This window comes from Paroedura picta, chromosome 10 (genome assembly GCF_049243985.1).
Source record: "Paroedura picta isolate Pp20150507F chromosome 10, Ppicta_v3.0, whole genome shotgun sequence".
NCBI lineage: Eukaryota > Metazoa > Chordata > Lepidosauria > Squamata > Gekkonidae > Paroedura > Paroedura picta.
In genome coordinates, this window is record NC_135378.1 from 26,209,358 (window position 1) to 26,235,374 (window position 26,017).

At 44.8% G+C, this 26,017-nt stretch overlaps 2 protein-coding genes across 7 annotated transcripts in view; one reads left to right on the forward strand and one right to left on the reverse strand.

The window, feature by feature from the left end:
* Positions 1 to 19,056, reverse strand: part of SMIM14 (small integral membrane protein 14) — a 56,338-nt gene extending 37,282 nt beyond the window's left edge. The window contains exons 1-2 of one of the 5 annotated variants that reach the window (XM_077301722.1): positions 18,826 to 18,965; positions 15,004 to 15,117 (exon numbers count right to left, since the gene is read on the reverse strand). The gene's annotated coding sequence lies outside the window, so the exon portion shown is untranslated. Of the gene's footprint in view, positions 1 to 1,780; positions 2,201 to 7,242; positions 7,423 to 15,003; positions 15,118 to 18,825 lie in introns of those variants that run through there. The other 4 variants (XM_077301726.1, XM_077301723.1, XM_077301724.1 and 1 more) reach the window with 4 other exon arrangements.
* UBE2K (ubiquitin conjugating enzyme E2 K) overlaps positions 18,981 to 26,017 on the forward strand; it is a 37,254-nt gene continuing 30,217 nt past the window's right edge. The window contains exon 1 of one of the 2 annotated variants that reach the window (XM_077301719.1): positions 18,981 to 19,161. Coding sequence is in view for 1 of the 2 variants with exons in the window: in XM_077301718.1 (XP_077157833.1) it covers positions 19,751 to 19,813 (63 nt within the window). In the remaining variant the exon portion in view is untranslated. Of the gene's footprint in view, positions 19,162 to 19,602; positions 19,814 to 26,017 lie in introns of those variants that run through there. The other variant, XM_077301718.1, reaches the window with a different exon arrangement.

Sequence of the window (26,017 nt, forward strand, 5' to 3'; positions counted from 1 at the left end):
TACAGGGTTCTTATGTTCTGAACCAGGAATTTTCTTGGCAAGTCCAGGTTTGGTCTGCAGTTGTACAGAGCATTTCAGAACCACAAGCACTCATGTGGAGCTAAGTTGTATATAAATTGTTTTTCCCCTCAGGGTTCTCAGTTCAGTTCTGCGTCTTTTCCCACCATGCTGATCTCGTGGCAACAGTGGCGGTGCCCCCACCCCCAGCCAAGCTGCTCACCCTGCCGCGACCCCTGTGAAAAGGATGTTCGACACCCAAAGGGGTCCAGACCCCCAGGTTGAGAACCACTGCACTAGGGTTTTCAAGGCAAGAGACATTCAGAGGTGCCTTGCTATTGCTTGCCTCCAAGTCATGAACGTGGTATTCCTTTATGGTGTCCGGTCCAAGCTGTCTCTGCTTGGCTTCCAATATCGGGCTACCTTAAGGGAGTCCACAAAACTGAATGGAACTTGAGAGCAAGGATGCATTCCTTCTTAACGTTAATGAAGAGAGCTTCACAGTGGAAACAGGTTCTTGTGAACACACACCAGGTTTCCTAGGAAAGGGGAGACCCTCTTCCATTAAGCCGAGGGCCAGGAGAAATCAGTAGTAAGAAACATGATGATCTTCACACCACTGGTCAGGTTCGGTTTAATTTCTGTGAAAGAACGCATCATTTTATGGTTGGGGGTCACCACAACATGAGGAACTGTATTAAAGGGTCGCGGCATTAGGAAGGTTGAGAACCACTGCCCTAATGGGTGGGTGCACAAGGATAAACCTGCAAGGGACTGGCTAAACTGCAATTACTCAAACATTCCTTCAGGCATGGGTAGTCAAACTGCGGCCCTCCAGATGTCCATGGGCTACAATTCCCAGGAGCCCCTGCCAGCATTCGCTGGCAGGGGCTCCTGGGAATTGTAGTCCATGGACATCTGGAGGGCCACAGTTTGACTACCCCTGCCTTCAGGTTTGCAGCCTAGTCCTATACATGAACATGAATAATACAGAATATAATGGGCCTCTATAAAAAAAAAAACCCAGAGCATTCCAAAGTAATCTGGAATCCCACAAACATTCTGCTAGCTTGCCCCCAAAGAAAAGAAGAAAAAAAAAGAAACACTTGTGCAGCAAGGAATGGGGTGATTTTCTCTTTGTGCCAGATGGATTTTTTCAAACACGAAATCGGCCGAACGAATATAGCGCTGAAGAACCCGGCAACAGGCGTGAAAGGAGATCCGGTTGAAATGCAAACAGTAGCCTTGTGGCATATTGAGGGACTTAACGCGACTGTGATCCCGACACAAGTTTGCCTGGACTACAGCCCGCTTCCTTCCGTGCAATGATTCGGAAGGGGGCTCAGTCCAACGAAAAAGTCGCATTTACGTTTGAGATGCTCCCAAACTCCTGCATGTTGTGACCGCCACAAACTAAGAGCGTCACCGCTTCCGGCTCGCAAGAAAACAAAACAAAACACAATCACAACGATCCGTGTAGGACTTCTTGCACAGACTCAGGGTCTGGGGTGGGGGAGAACCAGATCATTTCTGTTTGAAAGCTTGCATCAGATTGCAAGTTAATACGAAGGTCATCTGTGGGGGACGTCTATTCCAACCCCCCACCCACCTTTAAATCAGCAGCTGCATGAAACAGAGACGACCGTGGTTTTCTCTCTCTCTCCCTCCCTCCCTAGGAAATGCAAGCCAAGATTTTCAGCCGGAAACCACATCCCCCAAAAGCGGCAGCGGCGGCGGGGTGGGGGAAAGAGAATCCACCCTTCCTCCCCCCGCCAGAGCTCACCGGCTTTGTCTAATCCGCTGTGCTGGGAGTGCAACTCCGGGACGCCGATCCGGCCGCGGCTCCACTGCTCTGTTTTGACCCGATGGACCACGTCAGTGCAGCCGCCGCCGCGGGATCCGGATCTGGCTACGCCACGGAAAAGTTTCCGCGCTCTTCTCCTATCGGCTCCCACCAGCTGGGCGATGGGCGGCGCGCAAAGGCGCAGAGGCCGCCCCTCGGCTCACCTGGTTCGCGATGCCGGCCCGTGGGATCCGCTCGGGGCCCCGCCGTCTGCCGCCCCCCTCCGCTGGCACAGGGAGGGAGGGCGTCGTCACGCGAGGCAGGCGAGGAGCCACTGCTAGCAGGGAGGTCAGCAGAGGGAAATCTAGCGGGCTGCAGCCCCCTGTCCGTCATCAGACCCGGAAGACTAAACGGCTTGCAATATTCTGCGGAGTTACCCCGGTCTCAGCCCCTGACGCCGGCACCATTTGAAATCACAACCGCTCGTAGGATGGCTGGGAGGCAAGGCCTTCAGGTTGAAGCCCGAGACGGCTTGCTTGTCCCTCTTCCCTAACAGCAGCTGTTGCAGCAGCATCAAAACCAAAAGCCCGACGAGGAGTGCCGGAGAACTCAAAAGCTTGCATGCCCTTTCGTGTCATTTCGGTCAGTCTTAATAAAAGGTATGGTTTGGCTCTTGTTTATGCGATCTGAAAGATTTCAATGAGCTTAGACTTGCAGTTAACTAGCAGCCCAACCATGCTGTCGAATGTGCTAGTAAGTTGCTTTTGCTGCAGCACAATCACAAATGGCACACTTTGCATCCCCCCCCCCTTTTTAAATTAGGGTAGGTAGGTAGGGGTTTAATTTTTTAAAATCTGACCCATACGTTATTTTTCTGCAGAAAGATACATACATTTCTTATTCTTTTTGATTCTACCTATCCTCCAAAGAATCAAGGGAGACACAAATCGTTCTGTTCTCCATTTTATCCTCATAACAAGGCGGCCATAGTGAGGAATGACTGGCTCAAGATCACCCAGTGGACATGGCAAAAGGAGGATTTGAACCCAAGTCTCATGGTCCTATTGCAGCAGTGTAATCACCACACTGGCTCTCAAGAATTTAGTTGAATACACCAAGGTTTGAAACATAACTGGAAAGGTGCATTTTCTGCCACTTGACTTCACCACCTACTCTGTCAAAAATATTTTTGAAAACCAAGGTTGGCAACATTAATAATTTGAATAATGATTAATATAATGGCACTGGCTGCTCTTCTGTGTTCAAAGAGTATCCGAACCCTGTATGGTTGTGAAGTATTCTTAGTCCCATATGAGTGGGGAGACCAAATATTAGTAATTCTTGTGCAAGAGCTCTCTCTGGGAAGTGCGGCTTCTCAAGATTTCAAGAAAGGGCATTAAGCATAAGACCTACATAACTCAGTGGTTGAGATACAGCTTTTCTCAATTCAAGAAGGGAACTTCACAATTCATATTATCCTGCTTAAAGCACATCAGTCTGATTACTTATTAAATATGTCCTCATAACTGGGAGGCGGCTGACTACAGCTAACTTCACTGTGCTCAGCCTGAAGGCAGCCAAGACATCAAACCTATGCAAAACTCAGCTGATCCATGCTCAGATAGGACACTTTGGGGGTCTCTACTTATTAGGGTTGCCAGCTCTGGGTTGAGAAAAACCTGGATTTTTTTGGGGGGGGAGCCTGGGGGGAGCAGGGACCACAGCACAGTATAATGCTGCAGGGGTGGCCAAACTGTGACTCTCCAGATGTCCATGGACTACAACTTCCATGAGCCCTTGGAAGTTGTAGTCCATGGACATCTGGAAAGCCACAGTTTAGTTTGGCCACCCCTGCAAGCCTACTCTCCAAAGTTGCCATTTTCTCCAAAGGACTTGTCCTGGTTGTCTGAAAATCACCTACCCTGAATTCCTTGAAGGAAAGTGAAATATGAATGCCATCCTTATCTATGATTCCTCTCTATATTTGTGAAACAGCCTGGGGGGTGGAACGTGTCCAGCTGTCTGAGTTGGAATAGGGCCAATCTAGCGGACTGCAACCCCCCTGTCCGAGTTGCGTTGCTGGCTACACCGACTGGCCCAGCTCCTACAGCTCCTGCCCTCCCTCCCTGGACGTTAGCCACGTTCCTCTCAGATGTGCCAGAGACAGAGAGACACACAGAGTCCTGCCAGCCTGAACACGACTCCTCATTCCCTCCTATCGCTCCTGCTGCAAGGGAGTCAAAGAGAGACACAAAGAGCCGCCCCAAGCTGCTGACCAGCCCTACTTCCCTCCTAAGAACGAGCCCTAATTTCCTACTATGGATCCTGCTGCCACGGAGAGAGAGATATGGAGAGAGCTGCCTCTGGTGCGACGGAGGGAGAGAGGGAGAGAGACAGAACTGCTCCAAACTGCACACCAACCCTGCTTACCTCCAACAAGCCAGCCCTGATTATCTGCTATGCCTCCTGCTGCTAGGCACACCAAGAGACAGGCAGGGACAGGGAGAGAAAGAGACACAGAGAGAGATCTGTACCTCCCGGTGTCCCCTGGGTCCTAGTGCCCATTGCATTCCTGGTTGCAATGGGCTTTCTTGCTAGTAAATAAATAAAACTGAGGGGGGCTGAAGACGGATCTTTTTTATTTGGTCCCTGCATACCTCATGTTTCTTTTTATTTGTGTAGTACACTTATTGGACATCAGCTGTCCCCAACCCCTGATCCGCTGACTGGTCCCGGTCCGTGGATCAGTCGATACCGGGCCGCTGCTTCTCCTTTTCCTCCTCCCCGGCTGCTGCCTCAGAGGCTGCCCTGCCACTCTGCTACCAGCTCACCTTTGGTGCTCTCCGGCGGCCGTCATGCCTAGGGCTCCCCCCTCAGCGTGGCACTGCGCAGCTGCTGCTGGCAGCGCCCCACAGTGGGCGGCAGGAAGTCAGAGGAGCCGGCGGGAAAGCAAGCGGAGGAGGGGCTCAGGTGGCAGTGGCGTCCCTCAGCAAAAGACTACCCCCCCACCCCCGGGCATCAGTAAAATTGTCAAGCGTTGACCTGTCCCCAGTGATAAAAAGGTTGGGGACCACTGCTGCACATGATATGTCTGTAAGCAATGCACTTGCATCTATTATTATTATTTAAAATGTTAATCTATTAAAACACTTATGCCTAACCTTTCCTTATGGTTCAGGGTAGATTACAACAATGTTTTTAAAAAAAAAATCAAGTTAAAACTAGATAAAATCAGCAAACCCCAAATCCATTCTCGTCCTTAGAAATATGCCCACCATTCAATACTCTTTAAAAGCCCTGGCATACAAGCAACCCTTTCCTTATGGCAGGGGTCCTCAGCAATTGGTGTCCTTGGGTGCCAGAGAACTTTCAGGGGCCCACCGATCATTTTTAGAAAGTGGGCGGGGCCAGGTCAGGCTTTGCACAGCAAGGCTTCTGACTGGCCATTGAAGATTTGATTGGCAGTACAAATTGTTTAAAATGTTGCTTTCGCCACCACTACCACCATCACAGCACACAGATCTTCACTGTGTGACTGAAAGTGAAATTAAGTTTGAGTCCAGTGGCACCTTTAAGACCAATAGAGTTTTATGCACTTCAGATAAGGTAAGTTATGGTAGCCATTTTGTGGCTGGCTTCATGTCTTGCAGCAGCCATTTTGTGGCAGCATATGGCAACTGTTTTGTAGCCATGCCCACCATGCAGTGTAGTTATTCCAAATGTGCCCACAGGCTCAAAAAGCTTGGGGTTCCCTTCCTTATGCAGCCTTTCTACCCAGTGTAGGGTCCCCAAGGCAGCAAGCAATCAAAATCATTAAAGCATGCTTTGAGAAATTACACCCGCTTTGAAAAACTGCACCCACGTGCGGACACAAACACACATGATAATTAAAAGATCAACTAAACAAAACACATCATTAAAACCTGTAAACAGGAAGGAAGGTAATTGAGGGAATGCCATCTATATTTTGACTACGTGTGGGGGATAAAGGCAGGGGTGGGGGAATTTCTGAACAGTAGGAAACAGCCGGAGAATAGCATTATGGGAACACATGTGGCAGAAGGAAGGTAACCAAACATAGCTTTCCATATGTTGTCCCCTGCAGGAATCATAGAGTTGGAAAGGATCACCGGAGTCATCTAGTCCAACCTCCTGTCAAATGCAGGAAATTTACAACTACCTGACCCCAGTTCCACGCTCAGATGCTGCCCCCCGAAACCAGAATGTCTGGCCAGTCAGGCCTAGAGGAAATTTGCCTCCCAACTCGAAAGTGGCGATCGGCACTTTCCGTGGACATGCAAGAAATAAGCTCCCATTCTTCTACATCATACATTGCATACTTCCACAGTACAGCCAATCACCTCTTACATTTTTCTCTCCCTAACAACGACAACAAAAGTGGGCTTAAATTTGATTTTTGAAGTCAGTGTGTTCTTTTTCATCCAGGCAGTGTAATGTATTGGAGTAAAACCAAACAAACCAACAAAAAATACCCTCCAAACACTGGTCAATGGAAAGATACAGCCTCTCCTATTCAAAAAAAGATGACCTGAGAACTAGCCACAGAATTGGATTGCGTGAATAATTAAATATGCCTTTTAAAAGCATGTAAAAAAAAGAAAGAAACATTCTGACTCATCAGAATCAGAAAGAGTATATAAAAACTCAGTGTGCTGGAAACATCTTCTGGACACTGTGAAATATATTGACCTCTGTGACCAAACCTAGATTTGAGCACAGGCGAATACATCCCAAACTGAACAATATATCCCCACCCCCAAATAAAAATTTCTTCACAGTTAAATTCTTATGGCTGCAATTCTAAATTACTTAGAATAAGTCCCACTGAACTCAATAGGACACTCTTCTGAGTATTCAAGTGTAGGACTGTACTAAGAGGGCGGCCAGGGTGGCTTCTGGCAGGAAGGCCAAATTCAGTCCAGTAGCATTTCAGATACCAACTAGATTTTCTGAAACTTCTGCTCTCTGAAATCACATATCCCAAAAATCATGTTGGTCTCCAAGGGGCTACTGAACTCAAATCTAAGACTATGTGAACATGACAGGATTCTCGTGATGGTGTGGAGGAGTAAGGGGTGCCTTAAAGTTTCTTAAGCAAAAGCTTCTGAACTAAAAAAATACTTTTTTAAAAGCCAGTCTGTGATTTTCTGATTTTAACAACTGGTAGATATTAAAAGCACATACTTGAGCCTGGCAATAGAGCTATAGAGCTTTCTGTTAGGAAGAAATTGCTCATCTTTTAAATGCCCCACTGGGGAAGGAAAGATGGCTACGCCCTGCAGATTAACAGTTCAGACAGTCGGGGAAATGGGAGAGGCCAATAATATAATCAGAGAATGAAGGCAAGCCTGCAGTGAACTTAGGTTTCATTTTGGTTGTGAATTTACTGACAACAGTTAATACTGAAACAGCTAGCAAAAACAAATAATTAGAAGCCTTACCCAGATGTCCTGGATATTAATAAAAGCACCTCCTTCCTCATTTGACCAGTCAAATGGGTCATAGTTAATTTGTTCTGGAGCTAAACTTGGCATAAGAATGTGGACCAGTGGTCCTGCTAGTCCAGCAAAAAGATCCACACAGCAACCAAGCAATTACTCTGAAGGGCCAACCAACAGGGCAGGTCTTGTCCTAGCACTGGGATTCAGAGGTTTACTGCATTGTGATGCAAAAGTTCCATTTGGTCACCATGGCTAGCAGCCATCGATAGATACATACATACACACATATCTGCCAACCGAATATAAAGGTGGGCTATGACCTATCTGGCTTACAAAAAGCTTATGTCACTATTAATTTACTGTGTTTTTCAGATGCCTTTTGCTATTTTGATTACTAATTATCATGCATATGTATAATACATGTTTGTTTTGGGAATGGACATACACCAATGTATTCCATATTCCAATCCATTAGCTTCCAAAGCCTCATTAGTGGGGAATAGAATTACAGGGTGGTAAATCCTGCTAATCCTGCTAGGGAGTCTTATTGAGACTCCCTAGTGTTCAAGGCAAATGACAAACAAAGGTGGTTTGCCATTGTTGGGCTTTGCGTAGCAACCCTAGGCTTCTTGGTGGTTTCCCAATGCTAACTAGGCTGCCCATACTTAGTTTTCAAGTTCTGATGAGATCCCTCTAGCTTGGGCCATCCATGGCAGAGGATTACATAACTTCTATTACTTAACTTCATTTCTACCCCACCCTTTTTCCCCAATGGGGAACCCAAGTCATTTTACATTTTTTCTCCTCAGTTTTATCCTCTCAACCAGTGGTCCCCAACCTTTTTATCACCGGGGACCACTCAATGCCGGGGACCACTCAACGCCTTTTACTGAGGCCCGGTGTGTGTGGGGGGGGTAGTTTACTCCTCTATTGTCAACCACTGCCCTAGTGCTCTCTGATCGCTATGGTAATGTTTAAACATCCCTTCAAAATAAGATACAGACATGCCACAACAATGAAGTGTGTTGTAAAGGGCCGGGGGGGGGATGAAGTAAAGGGCCGGGGGGGAGAAGGCATCCTTCAGGGCCCACCTCCAATTAGTCGAAGGACCACATGTGGTCCGTGGCCCACAGGTTGGGGATCGCTACTCTCAACAACCCAGTGATGAAGGTTAGGCTGAATAAGAGATACTTGACAGGTTACTTGGCATCTATGTACATGTGGGCATAAGAGTTCTGGTATTTTATAATGCCATCTGAAGCCCATCTACTCAAAGGTTCTAGGGAAAAAGCGCAAAGAAAAAAAAGCTGCTTGTATAATTAGACCTTTCAGCAACATTCAACACAGTCGAACATGAGCTTCTAGCTCATTGCCTCGCCGATGCTGGAATTCGGAGGACAGCCCTTCAATGGCTGATCTTCTTTCTCTGAGGTCACAGGTGGAGGGTAGCATTAGGAGAGAGATTTTTAAGCCGCCACCAATTCACATGCTGAGTCCCACAAGGAGTGGTCCTCTCTCCAATCCTATTCAACATCTTCATGCGCCTTCTTGCCCAACTGGTATGGAAGTTTGGGCTGGGTTGTCACCAATATGCAGGTTGCCCAACTCTTCCTCCTAATGGATGATGGCTCTGATTCGCCCCAGAAGCATTAGCCAGCTGCCTGGAAGCAGTGACAAGGTGGCTCAAGCAGCATTGTCTGAAGCTCAGTCCTTCAGAGATGGAGATCCTGTGGCTGGGCAGGAAGTGTCCAAGCGAGGAAGCACATCTGCCCAGCAAGGATGGAGTGCAACTATCAGTGGCTTGCTCAGCCAGGAACCTGGGTGTATCCTGGATGCTTTTTTTCCCATGGAGGCCGAGGTCACAAGAGTAATGCGGCTGGCCTTCTACCACCTTTGCCAAATCAAACTACTAGTGCCATACTTAGCCCTGGAACACCTGGCCACAGTGAAACTGCAACGGGTCCAGAATGCAGCGGCCAGGAGCCTCACAGTAACACCGCAGAGGTCCCACATCTGGGCCGTCCTCCAACAACTGCGCTGGCTACCAGTCGAATTCCGTATCAGGCTTAAGGTCTTGGCAATTACCTTTAAGGCCATATGCGGTCTGGACCCAGCTGATAGCTCTGCCACCCCCAACTGGCTAGTGATCTCTGGCCCCAAGGAAGTCCTTTTCTGTCCTGGCCCCTACCAGATGGAATGAGCTCCCAGAGGAGATCAGGGCCCTAATGGAACTAAAGCAGTTCTGCAGGGCCTGCAAAAGGGAGCTCCTCTACCAGGCACTTGGTTGAGGTCGACCAAAACTAAATAACAGCTACTGGTCCTCAATCCTCACTACCTAAACCCATGCAACAGATTGGACCAACCATAGGCCTGTTAAGATTGTTCATTACGCTGAATGTAATAATATTTCTCGTTTATTGTTGTTATTACTGTTACCTTTATAATCAGTGAGTTTGATGTATTGTTCTGTTATGTTCTATGTGAACCACCCTGAGCCTTACATGAGGGTGGTATACAAATGCAATCAATCAACAAACAAATACTAGGATTCTCAACATTGGCCACAAACTTGAGGATGATTGTGGGAATTACAGGGCAAAATGGTCTTTGCAATGGAAGCTAAACTTGTGTAGTGGTTGGACTAGTGGTTGGAACAATTCCGGGTAACCCAGGTTCAAATCCCTAGTTACTATGGAAGCTTAGTGAGTGGATCTTGGGCCCATCACACACTCTTAGCCTAACCAACCTCACAAGGTTGTTGTGAAAGAAAAACAGAGGCAAGAACAATGTAAGTGTATAATGCATAAAACCCTTTGGGGGAAAGGGCAGAATATAAATAAATATTCTAACTTCTGTTCCTGATTTGTTACCACTAAGGCTGATTAACATTCTGTTATTATGGATATAAAGGGGGAGAGAGGGGAAGCAAGCTTTTACTGCTTTGACAGATTAAAGGAAAATCTATTCACAATATTAGCAAAAGTTTGCTGCTTTACCACTTTGCAATATATTTCTAAACTGCCAAGCAGGATAAAGAGCTAAGACTAAAAATAAGTGGGGAAAGAAGAAAAATTAGGGCAAATCATGAAAATAAAAGAGCAAAATGAAAGAGGAGGAAAGTGTGGGCGAGAGTTAGGGAAATGTAGGAAAAGAAAATGGAAGGGGTTTTTTGTGTGGGATTGCTAACAAATGCTAACAGGACCGCCCAGCTGCAAGATCTGTTTGTGCAGGAGCCGGGTGAAACTAAAGAAAGAGGGAAACCATAGATAATGAGACCACAGATAACTTTCTGAGGTGTCTGCATCCTGGCAATGACTAGCCAGTCCTGGCTTGTATGTTTAGCAAGATCTGATCACCAAATGTTTTCCCAGCATCTTTGCACAAAGGCTGTCCCTTCCCTGTGCTGCTAGTAGCTGCAGTTAGAATTGCATTAGAAATGTAAAAAACACACATATTTGGTGAATACCATATGACCCTGGCTTCAGGGGCCTTACAGCTGATTTGGACCCCTCTAATTTTGTCCCTCCAGACTCCCTCTCTCCACGTGGCTTACAACACTGTTCTCCCTCACAATTACCATCTTGAGGTTAGATTCAGGTAGGTAGCCATGTTGGTCTGAAGTAGGAGAACAAAACTTGAATCCAATGGCACCTTTAGCACCAACAAAGTTTTATTCTATTTCTATTTGTCTGAGGAAGTGTGCATGCACACAAAAGCTCACACCTTGAATAAAACTTTGTGGGTCATAAAGGTGCCACTGGACTCAAACTTCAACTTGCGGTTAGCCTGAAAGAGTTCCTGGCCCAAGGTCACCTAATGAGATTCATTGCAAGAATGTGGAATCAGAACCCTGATTATAGTCTAAACCAAGGGTTCCCAAAGTGGGCGATATACCCCACCCAGGGGGCAGTGGAAGGATCCATTATGGTGGTGAGGAATGTTGAGGCACAGGGGGGGCAACTGTATGACCCTTCTACTGTGGCTTCATTTCCCTAGCAAGGCATACTGAGGTGGCTTGCCATTGCCTGCCTCTGCGTAGAGAAGATGCACCGTTGAATTCACAGTATCAATAGTAAGTCCAAAGTCGAAAGCAGAAGGCCAAAGTTATAAAACTCTCATTCCACTTTTATTGGATATATATATTAATCACACAACTTCTCGGCAACCAGAATGGGGTCCCAGGTAAGTTCCTCCCATTTTCTGACTCTTCCTCAGTTATTGCCAATCCAATAACTACAAGTAGGCAGTATCAAAATGATTAACCAAATACGATAGATGTGCACAAAGTAATAGATCTATCTCGGTTTATATTACTTTGTACACATCTATATTATTTTAGCCTTAAAAAAAATACTCTAAGGCAGGCTTTCTCAACCAGGGTTTCATGAAATTCTGGAGTTTCTTAACCAATAAACATTTATTGGTTGATATGACCATATATGGTCATGTTGACTTGCCCCCCCCCGGCCAATTATGGGCCTAGAGGGAAGGGGAGGGGTCCTAGGTGGGCATGTACACGGCTACGCTTCCCAACCATGTCCTGTACAGTCACGCCACTTCTGGGGTCTCTCAAAGCCTGAAGAATGTTTCAAGGGTTTTTCAGTGGTAAGAAAATTGAGAAAGTCTGCTTTAAGGCAACATGATATCCTGTGATTAGGCAGAATATTGCTTTATTTACCTAAAACCTGTTGCCTATCAATTTGAATACACATGCCCAAGATTTTGTACTTCATTGAAGTCCTTCCTCTGTCATTCTTTTCATACTACTCATATTCGTCCTATTCAAGGACAGTACCTTAGCTAACAGAACAGATCCTGGTTTGCTTTTCTGCTTACAGTGGACCTCTGCTTTGTCAATTTGAGGTTGTTCATCCTCATCCATACTGACTCCAAGCACTGATTCAGAACATCTACAACAGCCTCAGAATTAGGTAGAAAAGAAAGGCAGAATGGAGTATCATCTGCATAACCTCTCCCAGTGGCTTCATGTAGCTATTAAATAGGATGGGGGATAAGATCAAACCCATAGGAACCTCATAAGCCAATGACCATGGTGCAGAACAGGAATCCCACCACAGATAGGACCTGAACCACCATAGCAGGACTAGAAAGATCACATCTCCTCTTTGTAGTTTCAGGAAGTTCATCAACATAGTAGAGCTTAGGGAGGGGATTTTCAAAACAGGTCTAATCACTGCCTCCTTGAGCATGGGTGGCATAGCTCCCATTCCAAAGGAAACTTTTACTACTCCCCTTATCCATTCAACTAATCCCCATTTTGCTACTTTTATCAGTCAGGAAAGGCAAGGGTCAAGATGTCAGAGGAGCTAGAGAATAATTATTCCGGAATTCTAGATTAACTGGAGGCTAATACCCCTATGTCCAGCTGTGCTGCAGGCTTTTTCTAAAAGCCTGAAGTAACATAATTTCACACATGTGGTCAGTACCTAATCTTGCCATTTTCTTTTTAATCCTTTCTATAATACTTCTCTGCCTCCCAGTCAAATCACACTAAGATCTTTTCTTTGAGATTTCCATTAACATTTATTTCCAAAGTTATTAATACCAATTCAGAACCTATCATTGAAAATGTGTCATTATGCCCATTTATTCCAACAAGCATTACTTTGCTCTCAAAAACAATGTAATACCATTGATCTGTCTAGCTGAAAGGTATATAATGATTTCCTGGAGGAGCTGCACTTGAAAATCAAATGACTCATCTCTTTAAATGTCTATTAACTGCAGCCAAAAAGCACACATTGGGTTACAAGTCTGGCACCTGGGGAGGTACTTTTGAAAAAAACCCTACATTGTTTTTCTGATGTCAATTACCCCCTCCAGAGCTGCTACTTATCCTGGATACTGCATTGAAATAATACCTGAGCTCTAGTATAATACATCTATTTTGTCTAAGGTGCGTCATGAAGAAAATCTTACTTTTCTTTAGAACTTGGAATGAGATGTCTCTCTCAATGCAGTCAATTAAAGAAGTCTGTTTTACCAACATGATATATACCATCCTGCAGAGGGCAGTGTTACACCTACTTTTCAGCCTTTTAACATAACAGCAAAACCACATTTATTTATAACCTAGAACACTCCCACATCTGGGACTTGGGGAGAAGGCGGCAAAGTTGTCTCAGAGGAGAGACACTACTGGTTGAAATGTGATGTAACTGTAGTACTGTATTTCTGCTTCTCTACTACTATGCTGACTGTTATTAAAAATATCTAATGACATTGGCCAGGGCGTTCCAGAGTACCTCGTAACAAGAGCGCTTTAGCAAAAATAAAGGTATTTTAAAAACATATATATTAAAGCTGACCAATTCCATAGTAAACTTCTTGCTTATAATGCACATTTCCTGGTTCGCAACTAATTTTGTACTTTGACCTGATCCAGTGGCACCTTTGAGACCAACAAAGTTTTATTTACTCTGACCTGAGCAAGGATTAGAGGGTCAACAACATTGACTCCACCCACCTCACATAAGCCCAAAGACAACCAAAGACTCTTAACTCCCTTTTTCTCAGTGAGAGCTAATGTGATGTGTTATGGGTTCAAATCCTTCCTTTGCAATGGAAGCTTGATAAGTATCCTTGGGCCAACCCCCTCTTTCAGCCTAACCTACTTCGCCAGGTTGCTGTGAGGAGAAAATGATAAAGATATGTGATAAATGTATCCTGCATTGCTCACTGCAGGAAGGGCTGGATAAAAGTGCACCAAGCTTTATTTTTACCCTGCCTTTCTTCCCCTTGGGCAGTGGTCCCCAACCTTTATTAGGCTGGGGACCGGCAGGGCATTGGGCCGCGCCCGCAGGGACCGCGCGGGCCATGCCCACGAGCCGCGCCCGGCCGCGCCCGCGGGCCGCACCCGCTGATTGGGCTGCGCCCGCGGATCGGGCCGCGCCCGCCCGCGCCCGCAGGCCGCACCCGTGGATCGGGCCGCATCTGCGGGCCGCGCGGGCGCAGCCCGGCCCTGATTCCCTCTCCCCGCCCTCCCCGCAGTAAGAAGCTTCCCGGGCCGCAAGCTTGCGGCCTGGGAAATTTTTTACTGCGGGGGGGGGCGGGGAGAGGGAGCCGCGGCCCGGCGCCATGGCCTTTGCGGCCCGGCGCCGGCCCGCGGCCCGCACGTTGGGGACCACTGCCCTTGGGGATCCAGAATGGCTCACATCATTCTCTTCTCCTCCATTTTATCCCCCACCCCCAAAGAAAACCACTCTTGTGAAATACGTTAAGACTAACAACGTGTGCCTAGAGCAAATTAAAATCTGACATTCTTCTTTGTATGCCACACTTGCTCTCAGACAGATACTGTGAAGAGCAGCAGAGGCCTGAGCAAAGCCTTTCTGAAAGTCACATTTGTTATTCACTGTCACTTTCTCTGTTCCTTTACCTGAATGACGTGATTGTTCAGGGAGAGGCTATGGAAAAACTTCATGTGCTGTTCATGTTGCAGCAGAGGAGCCCCAAAATTATTTGCTGTCTCACAGCTTGGGAGAATGAGTCCACACAGAAATATGCATACTGCTCTTGGTATGAGGGAATATCTTGGGTATTTGATGGGAAGTTCTCAGGGGTCAGCTTAGGGCCTACACTTCTTTTCCCATTTCTATCATGTCTTGGGATGTCTTCCCTTTTCCCTCAGTGATGGACATTACAAAGATCATTTTTTAAAATTGTTCATTGAATGTTTTCCTGTTCACACACAATGTCTAATTTCAATTTGTACATGCTACTCTGTCTCCTTTCTCCTACCATGATTTGGTTATTTTCTTGACCTCGTTGCTTCTTGCTCCATGTAGCTGGCTTTGTACAGAGACACCATTAGTCCATATAGCTCAGTACTGACTGTTCTCACGGACGACATCTCTGCAAAACAGCCAAGCATATAAGATGTTTCCCAGCACAATATAAAACCTTAAAGAGTAATTTACCATTTATAAATTTCTGTAGATGTTGAAAGGACTCAGGGGAAGCAGACCTCATGTTGATGAGAGTGCAGTCAAGAATTACAACTAGGAAGTAACAAATTAGGAAGTAATCAATTAATTCAATGCATGGGAAGCCCAAGGCTCAATCCAGCTTAATTCAAGTGGGATCAAAACATGATTGGGTGTTACGTTTGAACCATGCTGAAATACTGGATATTGTGCTACTGTGTCTCATTCACGATTTGGGATTTTATGTCTATACAGGAAGAATCTAGAAGATGAATAATAATTTTAATAGGATAATATCTGACAATGTGTGGGTCCTATCAGTATGTCGTGTAAGATACTTAGAAGAGTAGACTGCAAAACCTCAGATTGAAGATGCTCCCTGCCAGAAGACAGTTAGCATAGAAGAGAGGCACTTTCGTGGCAGACCTCTGTCTTCTCTGTTGATTTTCTACTTGACAGGATATTTTTAACTTATGGGAGCATCCAAAAATATTATCCCCCTACTACTGTCTGAATGGCACAGTCTGTCCTACCAGTTTATTGCTCTGCACTCTGCTGCATGTGTAGATTTAGTCAGTATCATGGGATGTATACATTTCTGCAACTGGTGAAAGGTCTGCACTAGAATAACTAATTGTGACAAGAGATAAAGAAGCCTTTTAAAGGCGTGGTGTACTTTATGAATACTTCCCTAACAGTTTCTTTTAAAGAGAGAAATTAATGATGCAGTTCTAAGAACTTGTACCCTTTTAAACTAGTCAACTTACAAGGGTATAACTGTTTAATATTTACTGCAAAATACTGTAACTCATTATGGGAAGTGAACAACTGCTAATATGACTTAGATGCATTTCAGGACGAAGGCTGTCAGCAGCATAACTGGCTCAGTTTTATAGGGCTGTGGTTAAATAATAAGTTGTGGACATGACTTGATTCATCGAGGTAGTCTGGAAAAATCTCTAAATACTGTTACAGAGAAACAGAATGATAGTAATATGACAGGGAGATATGTGGTTGGTAGTATCAGTAATCTGACCTGGATGGCCAGAGTGACCTATCTTGTCAGCTTTTGGAAGTTAAGCAGGGTTGGTCCTAGTTAGGATTCAGATGGGAGACCACCAAAAAAGTCTAGGGTCGCTATGCATTGCCAGACAACGGTAAACCATCTCTGTTCATCTCTTGCCCTGAAAACCCTACAAGGGGTCACTATAATTCATCTGTGACTTGAGTGCACAGTACACACACACATAAGCTTTTACTGCGCACATTCATTAACGCATGACTGCCTTTAAAGCAGACAATCCTAAGGGGTCAGCTGGACAGGAAGATATAGCAGTGGTTCTGTGTAGTTTGATATGATTGGTCCTAATGGAATAAGTGGGATGAAGCAGGCATGGCTGGTATAAAACTTGATCCCTAGAAGTTTGGCAACTATTTATAAATTTGGTGCTATTCTCCAATACCTGAATAATAATTCTTTTTCTTCAGGTAAGAAAAACTAGGATAGGGTACCAACAATGCAACCCTAAAAAGAGTTACACCCCACTAAATACATTGAAGTCAATGTATAGCTTTGTTTAGACTTTTATTTTGAGTAGATAGATGAAAAACATATAGTTTTTATAGTACCAGTGATCTGAATCAGGAAATATAACCATTCTTATTTTCTTTTGCAATTGCACACCTATTCCTAAATTACTGCACGGTTCAACATTTTATTCTAAAATAAAGAAGAACACTGCATTACTGTGATCACACCTTGAGCTTGATAGGCCAGGTGAGCCTGATCTCATCTGGGAAGCTAAGCAGCATTAGTCTTGTTTAGGGTTGCTATGCAGAAGCAGGCAACAGTAAACAACTTCTGACGGTCTCTTGCTTTGGCATCACTATGCATCAGCAATGAATAAAGGTAAAGGTATCCCCTGTGCAAGCACTGGGTCATGTCTAACCCTTGGGGTGACGCCCTCTAGCGTTTTCTTGGCAGACTCAATACGGGGTGGTTTGCCAGTGCCTTCCCCAGTCATTACTGTTTACCCCTCAGCAAGCTGGGCACTCATTTTACTGACCTTGGAAGGATGGAAGGCTGAGTCAACCTTGAGCCAGCTGCTGGGATTGAACTCCCAACCTCATGGGCAGAGCTTTCAGACTGCATTTCTGCTGCCTTACCACTCTGCGCCACAAGAGGCTCTATTCAGCAATGAATAGACAGTGCCAAATAAAGAATGACATCACCATCTATTCTATACATCAGGGATTTCCAGCCAGGGGTCCATGAAACCCCAAGGGGTCTGCGGCCTTTCGTCTCCTGCCTTAATGGACTTGACCACAAGCTAGGTTCCCAGCTGCTTCCATTGCTCCCTGGCTCCCATGTGAGTTCTCATGGTTTCTGCACCTGGGAGGTGGAGTCCGTCTGCCTATTCCTCCTTTAAACCACCTCCTCTCTCAGTCTTCCTTGAGCCTGCCTCTTATTGCAGGCAGTGATGTCACTTCCAGGGATGTGGCAGGGAGATGCAGCCAGCTGACACTGCTTCCAGGGCTCCTTGAAGCCTGAACAATGATCACAGGGGCTCATCCCTGGTCAAAAGGTTGAAAAAGGCTTCTATATCCAGAAGACTTGATTGATGCCTCCCTCAAAGTGTAGATTGGGCTACACAATCAGGATACATGTAGATATATATGTATGACCATTACAACAGATAATTTCTAAGCAAACCAGTAAAGGTAGATTGTATTATACTGTTAACACAATCTACCTTTACCTGTTTGCTTAGAAATTAACTGTTGTAATGGTCATACATATATATCGACATGTATCCTGATTGTGTTATACTGTTAAAGTTGACTCAGCCTTCCATCCTTCCGAGGTCGGTAAAACGAGTACCCAGCTTGCTTGCTGGGGGGTAAACGGTAATGACTGGGGAAGGCACTGGCAAACCACCCCATACTGAGTCTGCCATGAAAACGCTGGAGGGCATCACCCCAAGGGTCAGACATGATTCGGTTGCACAGGGGATACCTTTACCTATTATACTGTTATTATACACTTTGGAGTGCTCAGGGAGTCATACAAAAATGTCCTAGTCCAACAGAAGAGAGTGTACAACATGTGTAGTTGATGTGATTTTGAATGTGCTCCATCATTCTAATTAGGATACTTATTTACGCTCTACCAAATGAACTGGATGCAGCTTCCGGAGCAGTTTGTGGCTCTGCAGCTGGGTGGATGAATGAAGGTCAAAACACCTTAAGCAAAGTTAGCTGTACCCAAAATTTGTTTAAAGCTTAAGAATCATGTCAAAAGTCAGTGTTAAAAGTCTGTGATGGTTGAACACTGGGAGCATATTCACTCTTGTACAGGCTGCTTTCCCAAAATAGCCCTGAAACCAGCTGGCTTAGAATAGAGTAACTTGGCATGGGATCGCAGTAATGATGCAGAAGCCCCCAAGGCCATGCAATGTGGCCTTTTTGCCAGACAACACGACATTCTTCAAGTGTCTCCCATAAGGACTTCTATCTCTAGTAATGTTTCACAGGATTCTCAAAACCCACTTATTTTGTTCCTTACCCAAACCAAACCCAAACGGAACAAGAAGTGCTGAGTGCATGCCCAGAAAAGTGTTGGAAAACGTCTCACTACCTCCTACACGGAGAGATTGCCGTCCTGAAAAGTGCGACGGGTCACTCATGGCTCCGTCTTCGCCTGTTTCCTCAGAGGCGTTCCGGGGCCATTTTGGAAAGCGTCCCGCCCTCTCCATCCGGGCCGGGTGAAAGCTTTATTTCCTGGAATGAATTGCCAGAAGTAGTAGTAGAAGAAGAGGAGGAGGAAGAAGAAGAAAAGGCAACCCTCCGTTGCAATACTGAAGTTGCGCGCCCCGTAACCCGGCCCAGGAGGCGTCTCTTGCCCCCCAGGCGGGAGGGTGGAGCAGCGGGGCTGAGGCCCTTTGTAACCTAAGCGGGCGGCTGGCAGGGCCAGGTAGGAGCGTGCGTGAAAGACGCATCACACAGCGGGGCAGGCTTGCATCACAACCGGCGGCTAAGCCGCCCTGACCCGTCGTGCGTGGGTCTGGACGGGCGTCCTAATTAGTCGCACCCTCCATATTTTGAAACATCAGTTGCAGACACCCACGGGGAGAAAGCCAAGAGGCGGCTCTCCCTCAGCAGTCGGGGGGAAGAGGCGACGGAAAGGCGCCCACCGCCCCTCAGCCATGAGGGGCTGAAACCGCCAATGCCCTCCCAGGAGAGGGCGGCGACGACGACGACGGTTGCGGCCGCTCCGCTTCCTCCCTCCACACAACCCCTCTGAGGGGAAGCGGAGGAACTCCCCCCCCCCTCTCTCGCTCTCGCTTATTCAAATCCTTTCTCTGACGAGAAGGAAGAGGCAGGCCCCCGGTTGCCGCAGCGCGCATGCTCGGCGCAGGCGCCATTTTGGCAGGGCCGGGGATTAGCCGAGCGGGAGCAGCGGCAGCCGCGGTGGCGGTGGCGACGGGTGGCGGAGCTCGGCCCGGCTCAGAGGTGGCATCAGCGGCCTGGGGTTGGGCGGGTGGGCGAAGCCCGCTGCGGAGATGGCCAACATCGCGGTGCAGAGGATTAAGCGGGAGTTCAAGGAGGTGCTGAAGAGCGAGGAGGTCAGGCTTCCCTCTTGGGTCGCGGGAGGGGAAGGAGGAGGAGGAGGAGGCATCCCTCTCAGCCCCCCACTCCTCCATGTTTCCCTCCCTTCCTGCCCTAGCCGGGGCTGTGGGGTGGGGTGTCGCTTTTCGCCTCCTTTCCCCGGTCGGTGTGTATTCTTCCTGAGAAACAGGCGGGCGGGGGGGGGGGATGTGGAGGCTGTCTTGAGGAGGTTTCGTTTCTGAGGGGAGCAGAAGGGAGATCGCCCCCTGGGAAAGGAAGCAACGTTGAGGGAAGGGGGCCACGCCGAGCCTCTGGAGGGGAAAAGGGAAGAAAAAGCCTCTCCACACCCCTTCCGCCTGCTCGGCTGTCCCATCTAGGCCTAGCCCAGAGAATGGCCGATTCGCACGTGCCTTTTAAAAGCACCTCGAAGATGGAGTGGGCACGCAGGATCAGCCTTTCACATGCTCCTGTTTTTTTTTTCTTCTTTCTTCTGCCTTATTTAAGTGTTGCTACAGCTCTTGCAGTTAGTGTAGCAGAAGAGGCTTCCTTCCACTCGTTTGTCACTGCCTTGATACTGGCCAATACTGCCCTGCAACTAGATTTGAGGTAGTGCCCACAGGTACTGCCACCGTTGTTATGTTGTCTAGATCAGGGGTAGTCGACCTGTGGTCCTCCAGATGTCTATGGACTACAATTCCCATGAGCCCCTGCCAGCAAACGTTCATGGCAATTGTAGTCCATGAACATCTGGCAGACCATAGGTTGACTGCCCCTGGTCTAGATTCCTCAGTGCCTCAAAGTGACAAGAGTGAAGGAAAGCATTGTTTCTGTGGGTTTTTTTAATTAAAAGTATTACTGCATGCACCAATACCCTGTTGTAGGATAATAAAAGCTCTCCTTTGAATTTCCACAGCAGTGGACTGCCTATTTAAATTCCCAGTGGGCCTGTTTCCTCAAGGACTACTAGTGACTGAGCACAAGCTGAGCTAAGTCCCAATAGTTGTGTCAGTTCTTGGGGGGGTCATTCAGCTCAGATTATAGAAGTAGATTTTCCTGTTTTGCACAGGAAATTCACCTGCAAAAGTACATTGAAAGGGCATGTGCATGTGCAGAATGGGTGGCCAGTTGTGTGGATCTTCTCTCTCATTGGCCTCTGGTTAGCAGTGCGCTAGTGCAATAGAAGGCAACAGGAGAGCTTAATGTTTTTTGGTGCTGCTGCCCAGTTCTAAATTGAGTGGTACTTCAGTATTGGCATCTAGTATCATGGGGTTCACTTACCCTGGTTTGCTCTTTTACCTTCTAAATCTACCCCTAAATATCATTGTTGGCTAGACAGAAAAGTTGAACATTTTCTAATATGGCTGAGTCTCACAAGGTTTTCTCCTGACCATTTCAGTTTCACCTGAAAGTGAGAAGGGGAAAATCGAAGGAAACTGACATGTATAATGCACACATATACTTCTGTTCAAGGAAGAGAGATTAAAATATGAAAAAGATGTTACCATCTATGTGATTTTATAGGAAAAATGGTAGAGAAATAAAAATGACAGGTGATGCAAAAGCTACTTAAAGGTTGAAATCTGATTGTAGGTCTGTCTTCCTGAATGTCTATCAATTGATTTTAAGTCCTCTTATATATAAAATTATATTCTGTCTTTGACACGTGCACACCAGCAGCAGGGGAGAAGGTCAAAAGCACTTCTCCCCTGCTCACACAGTGAGCTGTGTGAAATGTCATGCTGTGTTAATAAGGATACTTTGTGTGGCTGTGTATTTAAATCTGGTGTTATTTTTGTTAATTATAGCTGTGAGTTTAAATATTGGTGAAAGACACAAGGTGAAAGGGCAGTTATTTGCACCAAAGTGAAAAGGGTAAATGGATATGGCAGAAATGACAGACAGGGTACGTAGTAATGCATTTGCTGCTTGAAAACAGTCCTTTGGGGGAAATGTGAAAAATAGCTATCTAAGATTTTTTTAAAAGCAGCCTTTTACTATATTCCGCCTTATTCTGTTAGTGTTCCTATCAGCACCATCCTGAACATGCTTCTCAGGAGCATGTTCTGCATGTCTTCCCTGTGATTGCAGACCACATTATATAAAAAAATCTGTCAGGCTACATATTGCAGTTAATTTCAGCACCCTGATGAGCATATCTGTGTTACAAGTACACTTTCCCCATATTTTTTGTATTTGGATTTTATATTTTTAAAAAATCACATGTGAATTGCCTAAAGGGCCAGTTTTCACACTGGCACGACCCTTCCAATTGTAGGTTCTATTGTGTCATGTTTAATTCTTGTGTTGAAACTGGCGATGGTGATGTGCAAGAGCTCAATTTTAACTGGACTGTGCGTCAGTGACGTGTTTTCCAGATGCTTCCTGGTGACAAAATAGCCAGTTGAGCCACTACTAATTACACCAACCCTTCAAAATTAATTATATGTTCACTAAAACTCAACTCTTTAAACATCCCTCATAAGCATCGTATGGCATAGTAGATAAGAGCTGAATTTGCACCATGGTGACCTGTACTGAAATCACCAGTCATGGACCTCTCTGTCTAAACCAAGGCCAGTCATTATTGTTAGTAATAGCCATACTTTTAAATAACCATACTATTATCAGATAGGCTAAGATAGCCATGTTGTTCCTGTTCTCTTATTCACACTAATTGGACTGATTATTTGCCATTAAAATATTAAGCAGCATGCTGAACTTTGAAAGATGATCTAATGTCTCACAGTTTAAAAGAAGAAAAGAAGAGAATGTATAGGAATTTTTCTCTTGGTGATGAATATTGTTAGGGGGTGGCCGAACTGTGGTTCTCCAGATATCTATGGACTACAATTCCCATGTAGTCAATTGACATCTGGAGAGCCACAGTTTGGCCATCCCTATACAAACAAAAAGAAAATGCTGCCAGATTAGCCTAGAAAACACAAAAGGTTGTTTTTACAGCTGTTGAACATGCGGAGCTCTAGTTTTACTTGTGTGGTGGTGACAAAATGAAGGCCTGTGTTCATGTACCTGCATGTGCAAGCGCATTTTCATGTGGACTATAGCCTGAATTATTAGTTCCCTTGTACAAGAAATATTCAGGTAACTAGAATATATATCCATTGTACAAATATACACTTGTGATGATGAGCATATTAAGCTGTCTGTTGCAGTGATGTAGACCAGGGGGAGTCCACCTGTGGGTCTCCAGATGTCCATGGACTACAATTCCCATGAGCCCCTGCCAGCATTTGCTGGCAGAGGCTCATGGTAATTGTAGTCCATGAACATCTGGAGGATCACAGGTGGACTACCCCTGATGTAGATGTCATACTGAGTTTTTGATTATAAAAGTTCTGCTAGATAAGAATATGCTTTAAATATTCATAAATATATTAACAAAATCACTTCAGAAAACCTTTAGAATGTATCACAGTGAATGTTTGAATTTCAGAGATAGCCCACAAATCCTGGTCCATCTTAGATTTTGAGACATTTACAAGTTTATTGTATCATTCAGTAGTGTCAGTTATGGCTATGCCTAATGTCTTCACATTATGTGCTGGGGTTGGTAGGTTGTGAAAGCATCATGACCTTTTTAGGCTGAAGGACAAGTGCTTTTCTGCATATTGAGTATTCATTTGTGCTTATTGAGAGTTTATGTGAAATTATTCAAATGGGCTATATAAATATTATTATACATACGTGACCTATTTTTCCTATATACGTTTGAGTTTTTATACGTCTTAAATATTTATATTCATATTTCTATACTGCCCGTCATAACAGGTAATCTCGGGGCGGTTTACACATAAAACCAGTAAAAATCCAGCATAAAAGGCCATAAAACCCGTTAATTATACAAAAGCTAAGACTACTGTTGTAAATAGTAATCCAGAATGGGTTGAATTTAAAAAATAGACATCACTTAATTCAACAAGGAGAGACTAATTTAAATAATTTTTCCTACTAGTATTTTATATATGTTTGCTGATGATTAATCTACCTGTAAAAACACTTTAATTTACAACTGAAAAAGAGCATATACTTCATGTATGACGGCTTCTCTTCATTTTCTCAAGGCTGCTGTTTTCTGTGTCACTAATTCTTAGCACCAATCCTGCCCCCACCTCAGAAACACAATTAGCTAACAAGCCAAAAGGTTTTGATCATTGTAGCCTACGTTGGCTGGGTATGCCTCTTTTGTTTAGAGGCAAATATGGTCCCAGAACTTTCTGGAGCAAAGGCAGAGCTATTTATTTTCATAAGAAGAAAGGAATTTTCATTGTTTGCTTAGGGTAAATATGCATAATTTGAGAACTGAGCAAATGGCTGTGCTCTGGTACTTGGAAGGGCATAAAATAACAGCAGAAGTCATTCATGTGAATACAGTGGCTCATCCTCCTAACGAGAGAGATGATAGCATCTCTGTGAACCAGGGGTTGCTTGTGATTCCCTTGACACCCCTTCCCACCATTGTCCAGACCATAATAACAAATGCTTGTCCTGTTATGCTATATTTAAAGTACTTGACCTAAAAAAGTTACTTCTTCCTTGATTCTTATTAATACAGAATAGTGGTTTAATCCAATGTTTTTAAAGCAGGGACATGGTTTTAGTTTTAAGAGAGTGTAAGTTTAACATATTTGAATTCAGATTTAATTTTAGCTAGGTTATTCTCTCTCTCTCTCTCTCTCTCTCTCATACTTCAATATATATCGACAGCATATTAAAAAAATCAAATGTAAAGCTAAAAAAACACATTATTTTTTATCCGCCCTAGCAGCATCTGACCTTCAGATCATGGATATGTGTAAACCTATGTTATGCTGATGATATAGCTTGGACTAAATGTTTATGTTACTAAAGCTGGCAATTATAATATGGATGTCCATGTGTGTTGCTGCATTTAGTATTTTTTTCAGAGTTTCACTTTCACATACTGGCCCTTGAAGCTCCCCCCCCCCCCCAAAAAAAAAAAAAACAGTTCGGAAAGTAACTCTGATAACTTGTGTCATGCTTATTGTCAGTTATTTTTGAACAGTTCTTTGTTGGCTGAGGGTCTAGTTTGGTTGAGACAAAGAAGAGTCTGGAATCTATTAGTGGTGTCAACGGACACATAATAAAACTGTGCTTCTATGCTTTTGTAGCAGAATCTAAAGCAAAATACAGTAATGCTGTAGGTTAAGTTATTTTTAGACATTAAATGATTTAATTATCGCAGTAACACAGTATGATAAGAATGCTAAAAAAGGGTTAGTTCAGTAACTTGTGTCTGATGGTCGGATATGCATGTATACTTTTAAGAAGCACAGGGGTATTACAAGTGTAGTTCCTATTCTGCTGTTAATGTCCTGACTTAAATGACTGAAAAGGCACACATTTTCTTGAGCATCTGTAGCTGGAGATACTCTGCTCTCCAAGAATTAAGCTACTAATTTTTATTTGAACTTCTTAACACTACTGTACTGTGCTGGTTGTTTGTAGTATGTATTGCCTATATGTGGCAAGGAAGTAACATGTGGCACAGCCTGAAGGAATCTGGCTTACCAGGAGTAGGAGGGCCTCAGAATCCTGAATATGACACAGAGGGAGGCCTCCATTACTACCTGCCCTTCCTGTGCTGTGTTCTAGTAGTCTAGTGTTGTCTTAAAGTGACAGGAATGTTCAGCACTTATAGAAGATGTCATAAGAAAGACTGTGTAATCCAGAACTGTTGAGGAAAGGATAAGCAGTGAGTCATGGTAAAATAGATTTGCTATTATAAAAAGCTGTAACCATAACAAGAAATTGATATGCTTATCAGAAGGAAACCCTTTCTTTTGCAAGTAGTGCTTCCATCTCAACGAGTCTGAATTGGGATTCTTTGTAAAGCTGAAGTGGGGCTCACAAATTGCAGTGTCTCTGGCATGCTACTTTAAAGCTGGGATCACTTGTAGACAAGTCCTGAAAGATTGTGAGAATATTAGTAGATGCCTAGGAATTGTCCATGGAAGAAGTCCATTTTATTTTATTGTATAGAAAATGCTAAGAAATCTTAATACCTACGTGCTGTTTTTGCTAGTGAACTACTTCTTTTAATATAATAAATCATCCTGTTGAGTATCTAAAAATTTCAAGATGAAGCTTCACTTTTTAATATTCGAAAGATCCGAGAATGACCAATTAAAGCATATTATTAACTGTAATAAAGTTTAAGAGTAAATGCAACTCGGATAATA